The sequence below is a fragment of the Thermobia domestica genome, chromosome 13, assembly GCF_964235325.1.
Source record: "Thermobia domestica chromosome 13, izTheDome1.hap1.1, whole genome shotgun sequence".
NCBI classification, from domain to species: Eukaryota; Metazoa; Arthropoda; class Insecta; order Zygentoma; family Lepismatidae; genus Thermobia; species Thermobia domestica.
Window position 1 is genome coordinate 71,607,840 of NC_137466.1, and position 25,223 is coordinate 71,633,062.

Genomic DNA, 25,223 nt, shown 5'->3' on the forward strand with positions numbered 1-25,223 from the left:
TTTAAAAAATGCTTCGAATTGTTGGACCTATATTTGTTGGCTATAAGAGGTTGCTTTTAGTTGTATTTTTTGTGTCTAGTAGAATACTGTAGGATATTAAAAAGCAGAAATGTAACTCCAGATAAAGATTTTACGTAGACAAGATTACCACAATTGCAAATATGATTTTCATAAAACGAGGAATGTCCAAAAAGTTTTTATCTCGACCTGCATGCAAATGACGTAGAACAATGTTTTCAATATCACTTTTCTTCTTAATCTTCCTTACGGACGTCAACGTACTTTCGCCATCTCTTCTTTGTAATAGCTGAATACTTGTAAAAATAATTTCTTTTCTCTTATTTCTTTCACCATTGGCCAACAGCGTATATGATATCTTCATCGGTAGAGAATTTGCGGTCGCGGAGATGTTCCTTGAGCTTTAGAAACAAATGATAATCATTTAAGGCCAATAAGGTGAATACAATAGTAGTTTGCGGTATTTGTAATTCTACTTGGCAGGTGGTAACTTGCGCTGCTCAGATATATATGTTTAGGGCGTTGTCCTGAAGAAACAAAACATTGTGTCATAACTTTCCATTTTTTTTTTTTTTTTTAATTGAGTCTCACGTATTTTTGCTATAAATTTGCCATAATATTGACTTGTAGAGTTACTTGAGTATTACTGAGACCCAAATGGTTAGTTAAAGTGGAATCTTTACTGTCATATGATATTTCAATAATAATTGCTAGTCATGAAATGGTCTACACTTATATATATATATTTAACGCTGCAGGCAGTAATAAATGTTGATGGTTGTCAGAAGGTCTGCATTATCATACAAATGTCTTCCATAGAAAAACCCACGGTGCTCTTTCTTAATGGTGTAGTATGCAGGGATATTATTGCCTAATGTCGGTACTATGTCACCATAAATCTACTGTGTTGTAAGCCCTTTCAACCGGAAGTATTTACCACTGCTTATAGTTCACGTTTCTCCATTTTACTGTGTGATGTCACCTTACCTTATAATGTGCCTATTAATAAAAATAGGTGAAAGGCACCTTGATCACATGACTTACATAACATCTAACCTAAAGATAGAGCATTTTTTAAGTTTGTAGGCCAGCTGAAATTAAATTCAAAGAAGTCAGCTGGGAAATAGTCCAAACATGAACTTTTTTTTGGATACCTCTAATGTCATACGTCAGATCAGCATATACCGTACTATAATGCAAAATGTACAGTTGTATATATATATATATATATATATATATATATATATATATATATATATATATATATATATATATATATATATATATATACAGATGGTGATCAGAAAAATGGAAACACCTGTAGTTGGCAACACGTCAGATGTATGGGTTGGCAGTGGTGTCGTGGCGCCCGCAGCGCCGGACCGCTGGTGGTAGTGTGTTAGGTCGGTCTCCATACTACGTCAGGCGCAGTGGAACAGCAGAGTCCAGTGGCTGCAGCAGACGGAGGTAGTGTAAAATGGGAGACCTCTTAGATTTTCAAAGAGGGCAAATTTTTGGTGCGCGGTTATGTGAAGTGAGTGTGACGGCAGTGGCTACTGTGTTAGGTGTGTCGCGTGGGGCAGTGTCGAAGGTGATGACGGCCTACACAACACACGGGAAAACCACATCGGGGAAGCGGAACAGTGGGCGGAAGAAAATCATGAGTGACAAGTCACGCCGGGTATTAAAGCGTATTGTCACGCAGAACCTTCGTGCCACTGCGGAGCAAGTGACGGAGGAACTCAATCAGCACCTCCCCCACCCTGTTTCGACAATCACAGTCCGCCGCGAATTTCATGACATTAACTTACGGGGCCGTGTTGCACGGGCCAAACCGCTCATCAGGGACCATAACTCTTTCGCACGCCGCAAATGGTGCCGCGACTATGCAACTTGGACCGTTGAGGACTGGAAATGTGTGATATGGTCGGATGAGTCATCCTTCACCCTATTCCCAACCACGGGCCGTGTTTATGTGTGGAGAACGCCCAAAGAAGCTTATGATCTGCAGTGTCTCCGCCCAACTGTGAAACATGGCGGCGGCTCGGTGATGCTGTGGGCCGCCATATCATGGTTTTCATTGGGTCCTGTGGTCACACTTAGTGGACGAATCATGCCAACGATTATGTCGCAATTTTAGGAGACCACTTGCATCCTATGGTCCGGATGTTGTTCCCGGACAATGATGCCATCTTCCAGGATGATAATACACCCATTCACACAGCTGGCGTTGTTGCAGCGCGGTTTGAGGAATATCGGGATGAAGTTCAACACCTCCCCTGGCCCGCCCAATCCCCAGATCTCAACATAATTGAACATCTGTGGTTCGTCTTGGAAACACGACTCCGGCGACGATTTCCACCTCCATCCTCTGTCACAGAACTGGCCGATGCCCTGCACAAGGAATGGTGTAAAATTCCACTTGCTACCATTCACGACCTCTATTGCTCCATCCCACGTCACGTCAAGGCTGTTCTGAAGGCGAAAGGTGGCCCGACACCATATTAATCTGGTAAGTTGCAATTTCGTTGAGGTGTTTCCATTTTTCTGATCACCATCTGTATATATATATATATATTGCTTTACATACACACATGTAAACCATATTGTTTTTCAAAACACTGTAGATTATAAGTAGCATCATGTAATGCAAATTTTATTCTTGACTTCTAATCTAAGCACTTATCAAACATTGACATATCGAATTATTCAACTTAATTTAGTGTATATAAAGTTCTCTGAAAAAAAAGGGTGAATGTTCAATGTTTGTTGAGTATGTTTCTTCTTCCTTTCCGTTATTTAATTTGAACATTTTCCACATTGTGAACATATTATTCTAATTCTAGATAATGTTATATATAATATATCTGGCTTGTAACTAATTAATAGGGTTTTTTTCTATTAAATATGTTGATAGGAATGTTGAATATTTTTGTGTACTGTATGTCTTATGTAGTGCGTATAAAAGTAATTGTAATAATTGGGCCTATTTCAAGAACTTTGATCTTTTTACCAAGTCACTTAGTTATTTACTTTATCCATGCATTTGTTCTTTGTTTCAGGGAATTCTCGATCCATTCTCTAAAGTGTTGGGCTATGCAATACAGAACTCTGTTATGAAATATCAAAATTTAGTTGATTTATGCCATCTCTGCAATAGAGGCTTCACTAGAGTAAGTTAACTCTTATGTATTATATCCAGGGCCGGCGGAAGGGGAAAATATCACCCGGGCAAAGAATCCATATGGCGCCCCCTACAACCCATTGGTATTACTGAGTTTAAATTTGCTATGCTACCTTACAGATAGCTGCTTTTAAAGGATAACTCCTTGAACTCTATAACTACAAGAATCAATTATCAAACTGAGTAAGATCTTAACTTTTGTCAGTTAAATACACAGAGTAAGTTTTGGTTAACGATATACGAAACAATTATTTACACATGAGCATGCAAAATATTCTACATCACTGATTAGAAATTTACAGAACGATTCCAGAAACAACGATTTATATAAAATTAAGATTGATGATGCGATACAGCATTTATTTACACATATATACATAAACAACCTTGTTAACTGCCAAAGAGAAGGCCAAGTGACCGTCATATCTTTATTCATGTGACTCCCCAGTTTTCCTGCCGTTGAAAAGCGGAAAGTTCGGGGATTGAACCCAGGAGCACGTAGACATCAGTCCAACGCTTTAACCTCTAGACTATTGAGGCCCTCTACTTAATTAATAGATGAATGGTTGAAATACAGCTAAAGTTGGTTAATAGACATCTAACGAGTAAAAGTCTTATCGCTTTGGTACATGTATCGAGCATCAGTGTTGGTATAGAATGTAGTTATTGCTAGTTATATCGATGGGAAACGAACTTTCTTTGAGCCTGAAGTACGCCGCCTATCTGAGAGGCCGCCACCCTACCCACCCCAGCCTGCTAAGACGCTACGTGTGTAAACACCTCTTCTCTATTAAACGTAATAAAACGAAAATACGTTACGTAATGTAGGCCTACTTACCTGTACTGCAAGGTGACCAGAATTTTTACTTGTAAAAACGGGACACATACGAATCGGCTACGCCGGGGGGGGGGGATAAATATGTGACTTCCAGATTGTATTTTGGGACTTAACAGTGTTTTCAATTTACAAAATACACAAGTAAGAATGATAACACAGCGTCTTTAACTTAAATACTACCCAACAATACTTTTAACTACTTGAACACTCAGAAATCGAACTCAATTCCCACTGCAACCACAGAACACTCAATTCTCATTTGAACATTCAGAAGTTCCAGACACGGCTCAACCTTCCCAATGAGTGTTGGTATGGAAGAGTGTAGAATTTGCATTGACCATTTATATTTTGAATAATTATTACGGAACACCTGGGTCATTTTTGTTTAAAAACGGGATATTTAGGCGTCCCGTTTGAGAATCAGATAAAAACGGGACAACGGTTGGATAAAAGGGACTGTCCCGGCTAAAACGGGACGTCTGGTCACTTTGCTGTACTGTGTTGTTATCTTCTGGAATATTTGTCGATTTCTTGCTGGTTTCCTCATTCTCTGGTTCTACGTTTTCACTTTCATTAATGGCTGTTTCAGGAGTATGAAAGAATTTCTTTAATGCTGCTGCCTGTTTCTCATTTTCAGCCGCTAATTGTGCTCTTCTTTTTCTGTATACATTTCCAGAAGGCTTTTTTTTTCGACATGTTGATAAAGAACACATTAACGCCATGATTCTACTACTAAGAATCGAAATTCAGGAGACAAAAGAAGAACACGCACAGCATGAAGCCTGCACTACATGTACATGACTTCTGATTTATAATTTTCTTTCACGAGACATTTGACAGTACAAACAGGACTAATTTCTTTTTGGTTGCCGATAACTCAATATTGTTTGTGTGTATTGTTAGAGCGGCCGACATAGCTTTGTCGCAAGGAGTGCAATTGTCGGCACCGCGGCGGTTGTAAGTGTCAGAGCGTGTTATTGTTGCTCAAAACTCCCAACTCTCAACAATAGCCTTTAGCTTTGTCAGCGGAGATCTTTTTATAGACAAATAAGGTTAAGGGATGAAGGTATTTCCTTTATAGGAGATTCAAGAAGAAACCGGGGTTGTTATAAAGAGTGAGGCCTATGGCATGAGGTAGTAACCAATGTTGGTACGCAATTTATGAAAAAGTTAATTTTTAGTTCACCGTTTACAATAATATAAATTTAGCAAGGATTTTGGCGCCCCCCCAAACTCCCCTAAAATTTGGCGCCCCGGGCGGTTGCCCGGCTTGCCCGGCCCTTCCGCCGGTACTGATTATATCCTCTTGTAATTTGGACTTTTACATTATTATATTCGTATTTCAAGGGCAATTATGCTAATCGCCATTTAAACAGCGAACAAAGTTAAAACTGTACCACAAGAAAGAAAGAAGAAAAAAACTATTGGTAAAAATGTACGTAAATTTTTCCATGTGAGAAATATTACTTAAAATTATGGCTTTCTTGCCCAATCTAGAATAGGCTTACTGAACTAACATTATATTTGTATTGAATAATATATGTTAATATACTCTCGTTTTTTTTTTTTTTTTTTTTTTCTCTTTTGAGTGACAAGACTGGAGAAAGTGAAAAAAAAAAATAAGTAAACGAGACCAAATTAGAGGGGATACCGTCAGACGTATCGAGATTAAATTTTTAACTTAAGGTTTTTACGCAAAATTTGGAACGAAGGGGTGGGTAGGTTAAATTTTCTTCTCATTGCCAAGTCGTAAAGTAAATAGTACTTTACTGATACTGTTTGAAAACCATTTAGATTAATCAATGATACAATATTATTAAAAATGATTTTCATAGTAAGTAATGTATGCTGTTTATAATGAGGATAAAATGTTTACTTTAATGTGTCAGTATACGTACTTAATTTATCCTGATATTGTTTTGATGGACACTACCTTCATTATCAATCGGTAAATCTTCATGATTCTAGTATTTACATATTTATTTTATCTATTGGTCTCAGCATTTCAATCGTAAAATTCTATTAAATGCAAAATGTTGTGTCACTAAATAATATGTAGTTACTGTAAATTGAATAATTATTGACATATCTTGTGTTTACGTATCGTGGTTTTCTTATTTGTGTTATAATTCTTCGCTACTATTAAGTCAGATAAGTAGAATTGTTTATTGTAAAATTGAAAAAGAAGGATATTAAACATGTACAAAGGTGATATTCAGTCTTACTCGTGTAGATACTAACGCTTCATGTTCTATGCATTGGATGTCAGAGTTACCGGATCATCTGTTTAAAAGTTAAATTTAGTGGAAAGCTCCATCGTAATTTCGATGTGAAGTATTTGAGATAAGGTGAGTATAACTGCTGCTTATAGTAGATTCTGTTTCCTTGATAAAATTTAAGTAAATTCTAAATAGATAAAGAATCCAGCATGTTGAATTTAGTCAAAGACAATCTAGATAAATAATAGAATAACATAATTCACATTTTCACCAATAAATAATGGTGTATGTGTAGCAATAACACTTTAATTGCTCTATAAAGGAAATAGATTCTGCACTAAACAGAAACAAATTCAGATATAGCAATCAGTAGTATCTCAAACACTCCAGATCGAAATTACGAAAAATGATTCTTTCCACTGATATTAAGTTTTTAACATGTGGCTTGGCAACTCTAACATTAGATGCTCAGAACATGAATCAGTGGTAGCTACAAGAGTAAATGTAAAAATAGTAATTTGTATATATTCATGGGCGCCCGAAGAAAAGGACAGGGTGGGGCCCGGGCCCCGCGTGGCTTACGAAAATGAATACGTAATATAGCAAAAAATGTGTATTAAATACCAGACGTAATATAGCAACCATGGAATGGGCCCACCTCTAGAAAAGTTTGTTCGGGTGCCCCTGTATATATTTAATATTTTTCCTTTTCAGTTTTGTAGTGTTTAATATTTTAATGTTTAGTGAATAATTCTACTCATGGGACATAACAATGGCGAAATTTCACAATACAAGCAAGAAGACCGAAACATGTAACAAGAGGTATATGAATAATTACTTAATTTATTATATTTCTTATTTAGTGGTACAACACTTTGTATTTAGCAGAATTGTACAATTAAAATGCTAAGACCAACAGGTGAAATAAGGATGTAAATACCAGACACACGAAAATTTTGCCGATTAATTACGATGGTAGTGTTCATCGAAATAGTTTCGGAATAGAGTTGGGGTATTGACGCATTAAGGTAAGCATTTTATTTTCATTATAGTTTCATTATTACTTTATCAATTAGCTTCCTTTTATATTTGTTTGTTTGTTTGCTGATACGTTAATTTGTCATTTTCATTTCTTATTTCAGGATCGAGAGAAACTTTTACTCACACGAATGGTAGTATTCGAATTGGTTCAGGCACTGAAATTTAAATCCTCAATTCCGGATTCAAACTTTTTGATGCTGATCAATTTTGTTCTTCAGGTAATAATATACATACATATATATCCTTACAGAATTTCATAACACACGTGGAATCCATAGTAGAAAAACCCAACAACACTTGTCTAAATTTCATAGATAATCATTAATAAGAATGGACATTCTATATCTAACAGCTTTGTTCTGCAGATCCAAAACAGAATAAAAATTTGGAACATCTTGAGTTACAATTTTTCAAAAGTTATCAACAGTAATTTTCATCCACATTCCTTTTAATTACATGGGTCCGCGGTGGCTCAGTGGTAGAGCGTTCACCTCTGGTGCTTGGGGTCCCGGGTTCGATCCCAGCCCCGCCAAATGAACTTTGTGGTGGACAAACACCGTATGCATGGGTTTCCTCGGGGTTCTTCCGTTTCCTCTCAGTTTCTTCATTCCACTATTTCATTCATTACTCATCATCACCGTCTCCTTTAGCCTCACCGGCATAACCGTGGGACGTAAAACTCAAAAATTACATTACATTACATTCCTTTTAATTACAGATATTTTTGCCATATTATTTTCGTTATCGTTTGTTTGTCACCATTATCATGATAGTATATGTTTGAATATAGAATAGTTTTATTTTTCATAATTGCAACAAGATTTATTGAAAGAACTAGTTCGTTACTTTTTTTTAATTCTTATCCAGCCTTCTTTCCACTTTCCTTACCTTTTTCCGTTTTCACTTTCACTACCCATCTTTTTCTATCTAAAGAACATACTTTAGCCATTGGATGCAATTAAGTAATATTTATTCTGGATTTAGGTGAATATTGTTGATTTCATATATCCAGGTGAAGTGTGATTGATCACCAAGGCTATTCTTAGCTTACTAAAGGTTTGAGTCCTTAAAGTAAGGAAACTTTGTCTTCGAAGAAAACAGAAAGTACTCCTGTGTAATAGTAGAGTATAATACTATTTTAATACTATTTTAAAGAATTATCACAAGGATAGTTCTAGCCTATTAAAGTCGTGACTTCAAGGAAGATTTGTCTTCGAAGAAAACTGAAAGTACTTGTAGAATTAATAGTGAAGTGTAACTGTTCTAAATAATCAAATGAAGAGGAAGAGTAAGCAAGCTGAAGTAAAAATTTGAGTACAATCGGCGCAGGAAAATCATGAATAATGATTGAACGCATTGAATATATATACTTCTTGTAAATTGTAATTGGATTCTTGTGTTTGTAATTTCCTAATACTACCTATATATATATATATATATATATATATATATATATATATATATATATATATATAGGTATTAGGAAATTACAAACACAAGAATCCAATTACAATTTACAAAAAGTGATAATATATGAATTAACAATACAAAAAAAAAAAAAAAAAAAGTATGCATGAGAAGCAAAATCAAAAAGCATAAGAATATAAAAATACATTAAGCAAGACATACAGAATAGAGATAATTAGAATACAAAATACAACCAAAATAATAAATAGTACACAGAAGATAATAAAAAAATAAAAACGGACCAATACGAAATAACACATGCAAAAGAGAATAAAAATTATAACAAGTGATAAGTAATGAATTGCCTCTGAATAGAAATGAAATCAGCGGTAAAAATACCAATAATATGTGAGTAATTGTTAGCACTTGTCAAACATTTATATACTGGAACATCTGTAAGAATAGGATTACATTTAAAAAATTTTGAAATTTCTTATTGACATATTAGAAACCTAAAAATTAACAGTCTCTATTAATGATAAGTTGCCCATCGAAACATTCTGAAAAAGTTTCAAGTCAAATATGGTTTTATGTTCCAATAATTAGAGTAAGGTGAAGTAGGTGCCTAATTTCGTCATGGGATTTCTCTGATAAGAATTTAAAATGTCCAACGCAACCATAAGAGAAACAAGATATGAAATACTTCAATATATTTTTTTAAAATATGGGACACCTTTATTTCAAATGCTAGTGCAATATTCCAGAGGCTTCTTACATTGGCATAATATAGTATTAAACAGGTTTTCAAAGACAAGAAATCTTTAGACGTCCATTTTATAATTCCTGAATTCCTTCTAGCTTTAGAAACTATACATTCAAGATGTTTGTTAAATAACAGTTTAGAATCAAAGATAATAAATACCCAGATCTTTGATAGAGACAGCCTGTTTAGTGTTAATATTATCAATAATGAATATAATGTACCGGCATCCGCGTACACAAGAAATTGACAAGTAATAATTTCTTTTAAGTCATTAACAAACAAGAGAAACAAGAGAAGACCCAAGTTAGAGCCGTGGGGAACACCAGAAAAAATATTGTGTTAGAAACACAACCTTTATATTTTACAACAAATTTCTTACAGGTTAGATGCGAAATGAACAATCTAATAAAATTAGGCGATAAATCATATGATTTTAATTTGTTGAATAGTATATCATGAGGTAGTTTGTCCTTGAGTCTTCACTGGAGGAAGAATATCATACATAAAACATATTAAGTTAGATAAGGTAGATTTATTTTTCATAAAACCATGCTGTTGATTCATAATATCTGGAGAAACATGGTTATAAAGATGGTTATAGACAAGTTTATCTAAAAATTTAGGTAATATTACCATAATAGAAATAGGTCTATAATCAGTATAATCTTTCCCAGTCGTACAGTAAGGGACACTTTTGGATGGTACACTTTTGCCGTAAATTTTCATATTGGTGTACCATCCAGAAGTGTCCCTTACTGTACAAGGTATATTTACGAAGTGTCTCCTCGGGATTCGTGTAAAATTGATTGAAATGCAAAATTCTGCGCGGCTAGCGGCCCATACAGGTAATTTGCATATTTATGGGCCTTCATATATCCGGAATTCAATCATACACTACTATAACGCTCGGATACAAAATTGCTTTTAGTTTCTTTAGCTGCAACTGGACATGAATGTGGGCATATACTAAACAAATTGCGTCAAGTACTGCTTCTCTAACACATGTTACCCACACCGGCCGCCATATTGAATCTGCCGTATTGAATTCAACTTTCAGTTTTTCAAATGGGAATAGGTGCAAGTGATACATCAAATTCATGTACAATTTTCTCGGAAATTCACTGGTGTAGTGAATTGACCAGTGAATTTTACCGTAGCTTTGGAAGGTATTGTATGTTAAATTCTGGAAGGTATTGCATGTTAAATCTCCAAGCACTTCGCGAATAGACATTGCACAGTAATATGAGTTACGCTTACGTTCTTCATGTTGATAAATCAAAACAATTTCTAACTGAAAAAATATTGTAGGTATAAACAAACTCTTTACAACATTGGTGTCATAATCTTATTACATTTCTGTGAGTGATTGTTATTACTACAGTATACTATAACAAGGTTATATAATTAGGCGTATTACGGTCAAAATGCTTAATGTAAATCCAAATACGACCAGATTTGGATGAAGACCTACCATTTCCGTATTGAAGTATGTGTGTCTGTATGTATGTATGTTCAGAGAATATTTCGTCAACGATAAATCACGTAAAAGATTACATATAGACATAGAGTCCTGCACAACTTTCTATTTGGTTCTATATTCGTGAAATGTATGACATTTAACATGCAATACTTTGCAAACAGTACAAGCTACGGCAAAACTCACTATACCAATGAATTTTCGAGAAAATTGTACATAAATTTGATGTATCACTTGCACCTATTCCCATTTGAAAAACCGAAAGTTGAATCCAATATGGTGGATTCAAGATGGCAGTCGGGGTGGGCAACATGTGTCAGAGAAATAATACTTGATCCAATTTGTTTTGCATATGCCCACATTCATGTCCAGTTGCATTTAAAGAAACTAAAAGCAATTTTGTGTCCGAGCGTTATAGTAGTATATGATTGAATTCCGGATATATATATGAAGGCCCATAAATATGCAAATTACCGATGTGGGCTGCTAAAATGAGTACAATACACATTGGGCCGCGGAGAACTTTGCATTTGAACCAATTTTACACGAATCCCGAAGGGCACTTCGCGAATGTACCTTGTTAGGGATAGAAGAAACAACAACAGTTTTCCAACTATGAGAAAAGATAGAAGTTAGTATACTTCAATTAAATAATGACACAAGAATAGGGACTATGGTATGTAATTCTTTTAATTATAAAAATGGATATACCATCAATTCCACTAGAAGATTTAACTTTCATACCTTTAATTAACATTAATAAATTGGTCAACAGTAAAGCTGAGATAAAACTTACTATTTTCACTATTACACGACAGAACAAGTTTATTAGAATCATCTACACATTCATTTTCTATCTTATCTAAAGAAAGTTTAATACCATTATTATGCTTATTCACAAAACTCCAAAATTTGTGTGAAGTTTGTGTTAAATAACCTTCAATACTGAAAACATAGGCTTGTCTATCTACACGAAGATTATATTTGACTTGCCTTCTATAATTAGAAAAAATTACATAACCATCAACAGATTTAGCAGTCTTAAATTTTGTGTACGCTTTGACTTTAGCCCTAATTATGGAAATAAGATCCTTAGAGTACCATAAAGAAAATTTCCTGATTTTAGGTTTATAAATAGGAATACTATTATTCGTACTAAATTTAATAGTATTCTGCAGCATCAACAGCAAGATTAATATTTTCAATTAACAAAATATTAGCCCAATTCCCATCCGCTAATTTCTGTTATAAGGCTAGATAGCTACCTCTATGAAAAGAGTATCTAGGTAAATTTCCAGCATCCAGAGTACATAATTTATTGAATATAGTGATCTCGATAGGATTAACAATAGGTGAAACATCTTTAGTTGCAACAATATTAAAATCAGATATAACTGAATCTAAATTTGATACATTCGGAATAACATCCAGAAACGAAAATAATACCTTAGCCGTACATTTAACATAATATATGCCAGGAAGAGGATCTCTTGTGGCCTAATCTACCTTCGGTATATTGTAGTCACCAACAATGAGGATATAATTCAAAGGATTAATTTTGACAAAGATATTATTAAAAACATTCTCATAAACAATAGGAAACAAATTAAGGTGAAAATAAATACACAGAAATAATAAGTTCTTCCCAGCTCTATTAATAATTTCAAACTCAGTTCTTCGTTTTGCTTTAATATTTCTATTAACAGCACATAACACTCCACTACTTCCTTCACAAGCACTTGGTTCATATAATCTGTCTGCTCTAAAGCAACTATAAACATCTGGAAAATAATTCTCACTATTATGCAAGTCACTTAAGCATGTCTCCATAATGACCACTATATCATAGACACAGTATACTACAGAGGAGAAAATTGTTCATGTTTGGTCCTAAGACCACGTGTATTCTGATACTAAATTTTATAATTATTCTTGAATTGCTTAAGTCATCATGATTATTACTATAAGAAAAAAAAAAGAAAGAAAACAAAACTTACCGTAGAAAGGGCCAATAATAATATCTCTAGGCCAAATTTCTAGACCATTAATAAATTGTAGTCACAGCTGTTAACCTCAGTATGAAAAAATGAGTACGAATATATTTAGTTCTCAATTTAGTACATTTAAAGGGTTTCAAATGTTCTTTTAGTGTGTCTTCAACATCATTAACGGAGGTTGATGGACTAAATCTAGTACAAATAATGCTTTTTTCCGCACACTAGACCCCAAATCAGTTTTGTTACTGTTAAAACCAATGTCCAATTTATGCAAAGTCTTGTCAATGTCTCTTCCCAAATTCTGATTAACAATTACTTTTTTTTTTTTTTTTTTTTTTTTTTTATCATTCGTTTTCTTATTTCTTGATATAATTTCTGTCCATAATCCCTCAATTTCCTCCTCAATATCTTTATCATCATCCAACTTAAGCTCGTCTATATCTTTCACATAACAACATTGACTTGACAAGTTAACAATACATTTGAGACATATTCAAGGCTTTACCCGGTACTGATTCTGAGTTTTTTTTTAACCTCTTGTAGATTGAATCATTTGTCTCTAAGAAAAGATTTAAGCTCCTTATTTTCTTCTCTAAGGCTAACTATTTCAGACTGCAAAGATTTAATTTCATTTAGTAAAATTTGTTTCATGTTTACAAAAAAAAAATCGATTTGCTTTTGAATAGATACTAGAGATATCATTTCGTCTTTTTGAAGTTTATTCTGATTACCTGACTGAAGTTCAGTCGAACATTGATTACCAACAGTCTAAGTACTATGATCATATTTAATGAGATTAGATAGCTCAGATCTACTTGAATTCAAACGTACCTGATTTTCAGACTTCGTCTTTTCATTCACCTGAATTTTGTAGACATTCCAAATGAGATTTCCCAGAACAAACGTATTTAACAACATTTGCCTGCCTTAATTGGTAAATTTCAAATAAAGCAATTACCTGATGCCGGCATACTTAAATAAAATGCTTATAACTAAGAATAAAAACTGAAAGAAAAAATAAACATACACACATCCTCTCCAGTTCAGCTCAAATAGAGAAGGAAAACAACAAGCTAAACAAAAGATAATGAAAAGAAAAAGAAAAATGAAATCGCTTCTTGACACTGCCAGAGGATCTTTAAAATAATGAAGAGCACACGACCCCTCCAAATAAGAGACAGAGCCAGGACACGATGGAAAATGTCACTGTTTAGCCACCCCGAGCCCTTCAGCAACACACAGTCACTGTTCAAAAGCAGCCACCGGTTGACTAACGCTTGCAGTGTTTCTAGACCCACCACTAAGAGGAAGGGACAGCTGCTCACAGGTGTAAGGAGCCAGGTAAGATATAGAAGAATTTGAAGAAAGAGTGAGCAGCCCGGAGCCAAAGGCCGAGAAGCGATAATAATAATAATACAAACTAGAAATAGAAAATAAAATATTTCAGTTTAACGTCCTACGCTTATGCCATTTAGGCTAAGGAAGACAATGATTGAGGCAAATGAATGATAAGATAAGAATCGGTGGAATGGAAATGTGGGAGGAAACGGGAGTACAAAGTTTGGACGATTGGATAAAGTAAAAGCAGATTTTACAAAGTTATCTACTACCTGGTTTTGAATAGTAAATTCCTTACAGTATTTCCGACTTTATTTTATCCTCGTAGTATTCTCTTAATTTGTATAAATTTTCATATAATACAAGTCCTCACCACCATCCTGTAAATAAAAATTGTGCTCATCTTAGTGAAATTCCTAATTTGCATAGTTTTAAAATATCTTGTGAAAGTTATTCACTTAAATGAAACTAAGTGTGTTGTGAAGAAAATTCTAAATCGAGTATATTCAGGGTTTTATTTATTTATTTATCTATTTTCCAAGCTGTTGCTTCTTTTCTTTTCAGGATGCTGGCGGATCACTTCCTCTAAATGTTGTAATGGAAGATAATCCACCACTATGTCCAGACACTACTCCTCAAATGAATACTAATGCTTCTGAATGTATGAGACAACATCTAGGAGATGCACTAGAATTTTTGGCAGACTTTCATACACTAAGTAAAATAAAGGTATATAATCTTTTCTTATTTGCGTTGCTATTTTCATATTGTCCTGTGGGATTTCCAACAAGTTGAATAGTTAGCACAAACTCTTTGATGCGTGTAGTTTGGATTCGATTTGTAATAGTAATCCAGTTTCCGTTATCGTAAAACAGAATCATGAAACACTAAACTAACTAACTTGAGCTCCTTCGTGGCTAAGCCTTGGCGCCTTTGGCGTAGGAGATCCGGATACGATTCCCGGCGGGAGCTCATGTGGTTCGGATTCCACGTTAATCAATAGGTCCCGTATCATATAACCTCGCTGCTGAAAAGGACGTTAAACTCAAAATCACAACTCATACCAAACTAACTAGTTAAATGAAAAACTAAATTATTTCTTTACATAAGTTACAGTCTAAGGTTAGTATTTTTTCATTTCTTACATTAACTGCTATGTGATTGATATGTATGTACCTTAAGAGCTGTAGAATCCTAAAACAGCAATTAATGCTTATTTCTGTATATATATATATATATATATATATATATATATATATATATATATATATATATATATATATATATCAATATCATAATTTTTACTCAATTATTTGAACGTTAATGTTGTTCTCCTTATATTAACTGAGTCACATATTCTTTCTTGAAGGAGAATTCATATTTGACATTTCATATAAATGTTTTGCTGCTTAGTTACTAAATATACTTATAATTTTGTAGTTACTAAATATGTGGTGCATATCTAAATAAAAGTATAATATGCGAAGTAGATAAATGTTCATAATAAAAGCCAAGAACGAACATGAAAGTGTCACGAGGCGGTTACTTTTATGAGTAAGTATATTTTTAAAATTTCGTTACAAAAAAAAATGTATATGTAGTTAGTGTATTTTTTAAGTTGCACTTCTTCTCAATGAAAGACAGAAAATTACTTGTTTGTTATTCGAGTTTTAATAATCTTTTATTTGCTTGCTTATTACTTTCGAGGCTGAAATCTGTGGACTCCATTGTTTAAATTGAACAAGCTTCGATTCGAATATTAACAAAATCATCGTATAGGCTTAGTCAAGATATTTGTGTAGAAATAAGCTTTAGTAATACATAGTAGTTTCTATTTCGATAATTTTGTATATGTCTGTACGCACCATGCCAAGATTTCCTAGAAATATGTTGAAAATTATGGCACATATTGTTAGATGACTTTTAAGTACAACTTATAAGATCAATTAGCATTATGCTAATTAAATCTACTAGATAAAAGCATTATGCATTTATACTTCTTTAATATTCCAGAGCTATTGCAAAGGAATGGCAGTCGGTTTAAATGAGGATACACTGGGTGGTGTATTAAAGAGTGGAATAGCACAGTATCTGGCTTTGGAGATCACTCGTGGAAATAGTAGAGACAACAGAGCTGTATCTCGATATCTTCCTTGGTTATATAATGCACCATCAGCTTTACAACAAGGGTAAAGATACATTAGAAATTAGTTAGAGTTAAGAGCTGTTTTCAAGTGATACAGAGAGAGTGAAAAAGTGTGTGACTTGATTGGGACTCGAACCCGGGACTCGAACCCCATCCCTATGCATTAACTACTATGCTTCTACTCACAAGTGTCAGTCGAGTCCCGGTCTAGTTTTTCATTTTTTCACCCTTTGTGTGTCATTTAATTCGCACCTATAGAGGAATTAATGACTTAAAAATTGGTTGGTTCCTTCATTCGATAATATTGGTTTCCAAATATTAACTGTTGGGATGATAACTAAATGTTGTTTTTGTTTTACATTATGTGTGTTATTTACGATAACAGATGTTCGTATGAAACGAAGTATGTAAATTAGTTGCAAAGATACAATAAGAAAAAGTGCTCCATGTGTGACGTCAAGTAATGATACAGCCCACTTAAGATCGTGATGATTATTTTCGTACTTTTTTTTTTATTTCAGTAGATTTTAATTTGATAATGTTCCGTAAATATATGCAAGTAGTCCCTTATGAATTGTAATTAGCCACCCACTTTCCTTGTACAATTTGTTCACTCACACCTATGCACAAGCCTGAAAGAAGGCTTCCAAGAAGTCACACTTCTGTTAAATTCAAATCTAGCTACGGATGAACACAGTGCAAGATCAAGCCATGGGCTTCTTGAACTTATTTCCTTTTTGAATAGTGTATCTTTGCATACATGGATTTTCTGCAAGGAAGTATAGTCCGTTTAAAATAAGTTATAGATTTATTGGCCGATATCGAAAGTTGTTTTCTTAAAATCTATACGAAAATGACAAAATATATATAATATGTTCATTTGTACAGACAAGCAAATTTGAATCTGATGAATTAAATCAATACTAGGATGGCAAAACATGATATATATCTGTTTTGCAATTTGTGATTTTTTGCTCCGGTAGTTGATCTCACTGAAATCTATATGCTGAAAAAAAATTGATAATGGGTTAATTAAAAATTCTGTTTTGCAGTATATAGCGTGGGTTGAAATAATCGAAAGTGCGAGAATCGAATCCCGATAGTACGCAAAAGTTGGACAGCGTGGTTTATATAACGTATTGGCAAAATTTGTAATACGGTTACCGGTAATATCTTTTACCACCGCAAGGGGCCAAAGTTTGGAAATAATTAAAGAAATAGGCATAATGTAATAATTTTTACAAGATATTAAAAATTCAACCATCATTTCCCAATACAGTCCAACGTAGTGCACAAATTAGCCAGTTGATACACTTTTACTGCCGCTGTGTGTTCAAGGATTTGTCAATAATCGTGTTATGCACATAGAGGATGCCAGCTCTGTAGCTAAATAACTTCAAAGGAATAATCGGGGAAAAGAGCAGATACTTAGTTCTAGGATTTACAGCAAAACTGGGTTCTAATTGACTAGGCTACGAAATAAAACAAAGCATTAAAAAACTGAAAATATCAAAGGTGGAAGATAAAAGACGGAGAGCGAAAGGGAATAGCTTGCGAAAGAATCTCAAGCACAGTATCTTTCTATATGATTTGACTGCTTGGGACGCTCTTGGTCCTGATCGTACATCTGGAAATTTAATGGCTCTGTCCGGACAGACTGCACGTGCAGTTAGGAGCAGTTTAAATCTGCATTGAGTTCGTATTTCATATCCAACATGAATTTCTCTCTCTCGGAGTGATATTTGGGAACCGCACACGGTGGGACCTCTTCTAGCTTCCCAAACTAACTCTTGATCACCACCCTCTCTGACCCCCAACCAACGTTGACATCTTTTTTTATTATTTTATTTATTTATTTATTTATTTATTATCAATCCAGAAACTTAACGAAATGCTGAGAATCGCAGTAAGTCATTGCAAGAAAGCAAGACACACGCTGGCACGTGTAGGATATTTGAGTAAAAAGGAACTCGTCTGTTGTTTATCACACTTCGTTACGAGAGTTTTACATAATTAGTATGGACTGTTCTTCGTCTGGTCAACTAACGGCTGACAGGGTGTGTTTGAAGCAAAAGACATCATATTTCGTCGTGTACAGCATTAAAAGTGAGCTACTAGCGCCTTTTTAATATTTTAAAACATTGTTTAAAACTATTACTACTACAATACATTTATTTACGACTAACCCATTGTTGAAGAGGTAGAGAACCAAATCAAGCTGAGACATGTACACTACATGTACTAGTGTGTGTTTTGACTTGTACAAGTGACCTAACGCGATCCTGAGCATTTCGTTAGGTTTTTGGATTAATAAACCCCCTCATGAACGTCAATTGGAGTCAGAGAGAATGGTAATCAAGAGAAAGAGTTTTTGGGAAGCTAAAGAGGAGACCGAGATCCGAGAGCTGTACCAAGAAGAGTCCGTGGCAGAAGTAGAATCAGAGATATGGAAGTGGAGAAGATCCTCAACCTAAAGCCGACTGATCAGAGTAGACTATCTTCTCAAGCGCGAGAAACCCAAATTTAATTCCCAATGGAGCTTATGCAGTTCAGATCCCATGTTGAAACAGAACTACGAACTCAATGGGAGTTCGTAGTTCTGCAACTGGCTGCACGAGTCGTCTATCCGGCCTCTACGACCAGGACCAAGAGCCGCCAAGAGCGTCCCAAGGAACCAAATCAAGCAGGAAGGTATTGTAAATTGAGGTCCTTTCGCAAAGCTATTCTCTTTTGCTCTCCATCTTTTACCATCTACTTTTGTTGTTTTCTGTTTAAGACTCGGTCCAGTCAATTAGATCCCAGTTTAGCTGTATGTTCCAGAACTAGGTTTGTCGCCTCTTTTCCTTGATCATTTCCCTGAAGTAATTGAGCTACAGAGCTGGTATCCCCTACGTGCATAATACGATTATTGACAAATCTTTAAACACATTGCGGTAGTAAATAATCAACTAATTAAAGTGAAAATTTTTATAGGTAATTTGTGCACTATAAATATATTTTTGAACTCTATTGGAAAATGATTGTTGTATTTTCAATATCTTATAAAAATATTACATTATGCGTATTTCTTCAATTTTTTCGAAACTTTGGTCTTCTTGTGGCGACAAAAGATATTAACCGATTTCTTTTAAATCTCACCACTTCACTCGTAAACCAAGTTGCAATTTTGAGTGCTATCTGGATTATATTCTCGCACTTTCGATATATTTCGATATTCCTGCACTTTCGTCTTTTAAAAGTTCATTCATAAAGTTGAAATGTGCTTATATTTACAAATGTACTTATTATGTTTTACTATCCTTGTATAGAAATATGAATTAAGATTTTTTTTCACATATTAATATAAAAGTAGATTTTCAACGAAATGTTTGATTTGAAATGTCTGTGATCATTTTTTATATATCGGAAAATATGTTAGTTATTAATTTTACACGTTTACTTTTGATTCTCCGTGAATTTTCTACCCTGCACTGTTCGTCATACGTTTATTTATATCCTCCAGATAAATAGTAAACATTCTGCGTTCAGGTCACTATTTTACTTTATTGTTTCGTACCAAGATCACAATATAAAGAAATAAATTGTTAATTTTTAGTGTTCATAATCTTATTATTTTTCCATTATTTCTTTTATGAAGCCCGAGGGAATTCATAGATTGCGTAGGACACATACGCCTCCTATCGTGGCTACTGTTAGGATCTCTAACTCACACGGCACTTCTAGGTACAAGTACAACCCCATTTTGCCAGCCTGTACCTCAAGAAGCTTCATGTCACATAGCTGATCACATTCAAGTCATTCTGGCAGGATTTGCTGAACAATCAAAAGCATCAGTACTTCACATGTCGTCACTCTTCCATGCATTTATTTTGTGTCAGGTAGGTAACTTAGTTATTTAAATCTTGTATATGAAAAACAAGAAAGTTATTAAAGCTCATCATTGTTATAAATTCCCTGGCTGGCATGGTTGAGTTGTCCTATTGGCATGGTCCTGTCTCGTCGTTTATTTTATTATAGTCTTCTGTACCGTATAGGGCAGGTTTGTGTGAAATAAAAAAAGAAAATCATCGTAAATTCCAGATTTCAGCACCCTGCCGTGTCTGGGAGCGTACGGAGGCCTCTCTACCAATATCTTTCGCTGTTGTTCTTCATCCTGGATCTTTTCCCATCTTTCCTCATCGTTTATACTTCATCCTGTCGTTTGTTCCTTGGTCTTTCTCGTTGTCATTTTCATACGTAAAAGTCTTCTGAGGGAAATGTTTACATTTTTTGCACCTAATGAGTAAATTAATAAACTAATCGCTATCGTGAAGTAGAATGTCCTCTTAAGAGTCAAGAGAATGGCTTTCGCTCCATTAAACTTTTTTCGTAAGAATTTAAATATAAATCCACGTAAGCGTATGATAGCTGTCTTGAAGTTAGATTACTTGGTTTCTTAACTGCAGACACAAGTGCCATTGATTCAGTTCAAATAATAGCATTAAGCTGAGAAATTATTCCAAATTCCGGTAGAATTAGAATATGGTTTAAAAAAAAAAAAAAAAAAGGATTTTGCGATTGCAAAAACTTCCTTAATACAGTCTTGAATTAACAATAATTATGTATTTCCACTCAAGACTGTGATTACTACAAAATAATTGTGTAATCACAGTAATAGTCGTATGAAGAAATTTAGTGTGGAGGATTTCAGTCAGAAACTTTGGACCGTAACTATATCGATCTATATTAAATTAAACTATAATATTGAATATTGTTTGTATGTAATTATTTGTTGAACAATTAGTTCATCTTTTTATTTACTGCAAACTACTTAATGGCTTATGAAGCACCAAATTCTCAAACGCTGTCTGCGTGTCGTACAAGCTACTTTTAGAGGTGTAGTGTATGATTTACAAGTTAGAAGTAGAAAATTTGAAAGAAAAACATGTCTTCGTTTATAAAGTGCAGTGTTTAGTATTAAATCTTGTTTGCTGTGCTAGGTAAGTTTTCCTATCATATTTTCTACTTGCAGCTTACGTACCAGATATGTCACCTTTCAATCGTTGGAGAATTAAAGTAAAGTTTGAACATTTGGTTGATAAAAGAAATTGAGGCATTTAGAATAAGTAAAATTATAATGTCTTTATATATATATTTCACAATTGCCAACCAGTTTTAGTCGTTCGTTCACTTTTACCGTCTGTTGCTCATAATTTGTTACAAAATGAGATTAGTCAAAGTTTTGGTATATGGTTTTTGGTAAGATAAAAGCTTTCTGAAATCATTAAGGTGAATTAGTAGACATCTTAGAGTTACCTATTGGTTTCTTTCAGCGTATTTACTGTATGTAATATTACTATTAATGACCCCAAAAATTAATAAATGAACTAAATGCCAAATTCTCAATGTTACTTTTGCTGTATGTGCGTCAAATTATCAAGTAATGATTTTTCTCTGATTGGGTGTGACAATTTTCCACAATATTCTTTTTGAAGCGGATGTTACAATGGTTGTTTTTATATTTATATATAGCTTTGGACGGTATATTTAGAACAGAGCGCATCAACAAATCCACCAAACAGTGAGCCACATTCAGCAACAATGAGTATTTTATCAGACTTTTGGGGAAAAGTCACTCCATGCATTCTACAGCTGATTTCTCATTCAAAAGTTGTAAGTAAATACTGTCAGTTTCATCGGTAGTACTAGTTACTTTTAATTGTAGCATTATAAGTATTTATCAATCAATATCTAACTCAAAATTGTTATATAAGTGCATTTCAATCGAAACATAGATTCACGTAGTGGTAAATTACAGAATTTTCAAATTTACCATCTCAGTACTATTGCTACAGTAGTACTATAGCAACAATATTATGTAGAATCTTATATATATATATATATATATATATATATATATATACGTATATACAGTCAAATCTCTTATAACAGACACAGATCGGACATCATTATTTATCTATAACCGAGACGTATCCGTTACAGAGCCATTACAAAATGGCCGCCAAAAGTGGGTCCTGTATCAGATAAAATTTCCAGTGCTTATAGGCCTAAATCAGAAACGGCTGAGAATAGAGAGATGAAACAAAAACTTAGATAGGGAACGATGATAAAACATATCAAGTGGGGGGAACTCCGCGAAGGGGGCTCAGGTGCCAACTTCAAATTGATACAGTACTTTTTGCGGCCATCTTGAAAACAGTGGCCCAAATTGAAAATTGTTTCCTACAAAAGTTGTTTCGATTTTCAAGAACTATTGAATGAGGTATGATTCAATACATGTTCCCATTTGAAAATTTGAAGTTGGCCCTTGGGCCCCCTTGAAGGAGGGCCCTGGGGGTCACCACAACAACACTATGTGATGTGTCCTATGGCATTTTCTTATCTCAGTTTTTGTTTCATCTTTTTATTCTCAGCCGTTTCGGATTTATAAGCACTGGATGTTTTATCTGAAACACCCTGTATATAGAAAAGAAAAGAAAAGAAAGTACACAGAAAAGTTGGCGGCCAAACTTATGTATAAAGGGTTATATTCCAAAAACTAAATATCCAAAGAAAGTTATATTTTGGTTTGAAGCATAGATTTTAAACAGCCAAAGAAGATTCACATTTGATTAAATACATTTGGCTATGAAGAAGTAGGTGACTAGGATTTTTTAAACAATACATTACAAAATGTTATGAGAATAAAATGTACAATGAACTACGTACAACAGTTTATCTATGTTTTCATTGGACTACCATTATTCTTCTCGTTTAAGTGTCAGTTTAAATAAAAGCATTTATGTTCACTTATTTGCTTAAAATATTTCTAAGCAATATGATACAATGCCAGTAAATTCATTTGAAACGTTCCAAAGCAAGAAAAAAATAAATCTGGGAATTGTCGTTTTATTATTTTAGACGTATCCATGCGTTAAAACTAGAAGAAACCAAATTTGCTTGCTTCCTTAATGTATTTTGAGTTTCTGATGTTAAATAATATGTCTTTATAACAATGAAGTATGTAAGTAGAAAGATCTAAGATAGACCTAGGCTCCGGATGGCCAGGACCCGAATCCTGATCTCCAGCTTGCTGGTCTGTAAGTTTGCCAGTTTGTCTGTGCTTTTGGATCTTTATTGCTCCAACCCCTACAAACCAGTCATCTGGTGACAATCTTGCTTTAAGTAATCCAACACATTTAATATTTTAGTTGAAGAATCATTGACATATATTTGTACCATCTGCTCTTGAAGTACTTCAATATACATAACAACACTGTAAATAATAAAAATAAAAAATGACTGCTGTACTGCCAGAGTCTCGATTCTCGATCTACCCCTTTCTGGGTAAGTGCTCTAACGATAGTACTAGTGACTAAGCCAACTTCTCTATGTTTGTTCTCTTGGCTCACTTGGTTTGAAAAACACCGTGCTCGTGGGTTTTTCAGGGTTCTCCCGTTTCCTCCCACTTTCTTCATTCCGTCATTTCACTCATCTCTCATCACCGTCTCCTTTAGCCTAACCGGCATAATCGTAGGACGTAAAACTTAAAGATTTTTGGTTTGAAAAACATATACTGGTAAGGCGAAACGTTGAAGTCTACACAGTCCAACTTATAAATTTCTCTTTGCTGCTGCATAAGAAGGTAGTGTTTAAAGATAAATTATATTTTCATCACAAATAAATAAATAAATAAATAATAAAAACAACTATCCTTGTTATAGCTTTTGTGTTTTAAATATACTACACAATTATAAAAGTTGAATTTTCAGCGCTAAGAAAATGTAATAGAGATAGAACAAACGGAAATTAATTAAGTATGGAATATAAACAAGAAACAGATTATTAAATATAAATATTACGTTATTTTTTATAATTTTTGTGTATATTCTTCTAGTTGATATAGTTGATGATATTAAAAATACTTTTTTTTTATTCAAGAAACCAGTTAGGAATACTGTTCTAAATTTGTGTATGTATTCTTTATGCAAATTGCAATTACCCTAAACCACGATTGCATGAGTTTCCTCGGGGTTCTTCCGTTTCCTCCCATTTCGTTTAATCCACCATTTCATTCATTTCTCATCATCACAGTTTCCTTTAGCCTAAACTACATAACCGTAGGACGTAGAACTGAAAGATTCTGTTTCATTTTCGTTTTGTATATGTGAAACACTGTTGAGAGATTTTGTGTAATGTTGTTATTAAGTGGAAAATATAGTTATTTATGTAAAAATGTATTTCCATATCTTTGTCACAATGACTAAAAAATAATATACAAATAACTTACGTATTAGTGACTTAAATATTATTGCATGCTAGACTTGTTAAACCGCCTCCTTTCATTTATGCGATAAGTGTTTAAGTTATCAGTCAAACTAAAAGAATAATTTTATTACATAATCAAGCATTAAATTGTGGAATCTTCGCGGGATAGCCAATTGGTCATGAGGTGAAATACTGTGAGTGCCTTGTCTGATTATAGAGAAAGCAATGTTTCCTTCGTTTATGTTAAAGGCCTGTGATTTTTGTGAAAAATTTATATTTAAAATTTTCGTTATTTCAAATAATTTTAAACTCAATGTTTCATTTGAGAACATAACCCAGGAGCATTGCCTGTAAATAAAACCTATAATAGTAGCCTAGGTGTGCATGGTTATCTATTACAATTAAGCGTACTAAGCCTAATGGTAAGTTAGTTTATATTATTATTATTATTATTATTATTATTATTATTATTATTATTATTATTATTATTATTATTATTATTATTACTAAAAAATACTGCTTGATATAAACATTTTATCCTATTCTCA

The 25,223-nt window shown here is 33.8% G+C and overlaps 1 protein-coding gene across 10 annotated transcripts in view; it reads left to right on the top strand.

The window, feature by feature from the left end:
* The window catches only part of unc79 (UNC-79 domain-containing protein), a 272,091-nt gene that overhangs the window by 241,056 nt on the left and 5,812 nt on the right, over positions 1-25,223 (top strand). For 9 of the 10 annotated variants that reach the window (XM_081735890.1, XM_081735887.1, XM_081735886.1 and 6 more), the window contains 6 exons: positions 3,081-3,191; positions 7,402-7,518; positions 14,847-15,011; positions 16,296-16,471; positions 20,066-20,306; positions 21,940-22,080. In XM_081735890.1, coding sequence (XP_081592016.1) covers positions 3,081-3,191; positions 7,402-7,518; positions 14,847-15,011; positions 16,296-16,471; positions 20,066-20,306; positions 21,940-22,080 — 951 coding nt within the window. The remainder of the gene's footprint in view (positions 1-3,080; positions 3,192-7,401; positions 7,519-14,846; positions 15,012-16,295; positions 16,472-20,065; positions 20,307-21,939; positions 22,081-25,223) is intronic. The other variant, XR_014127995.1, reaches the window with a different exon arrangement.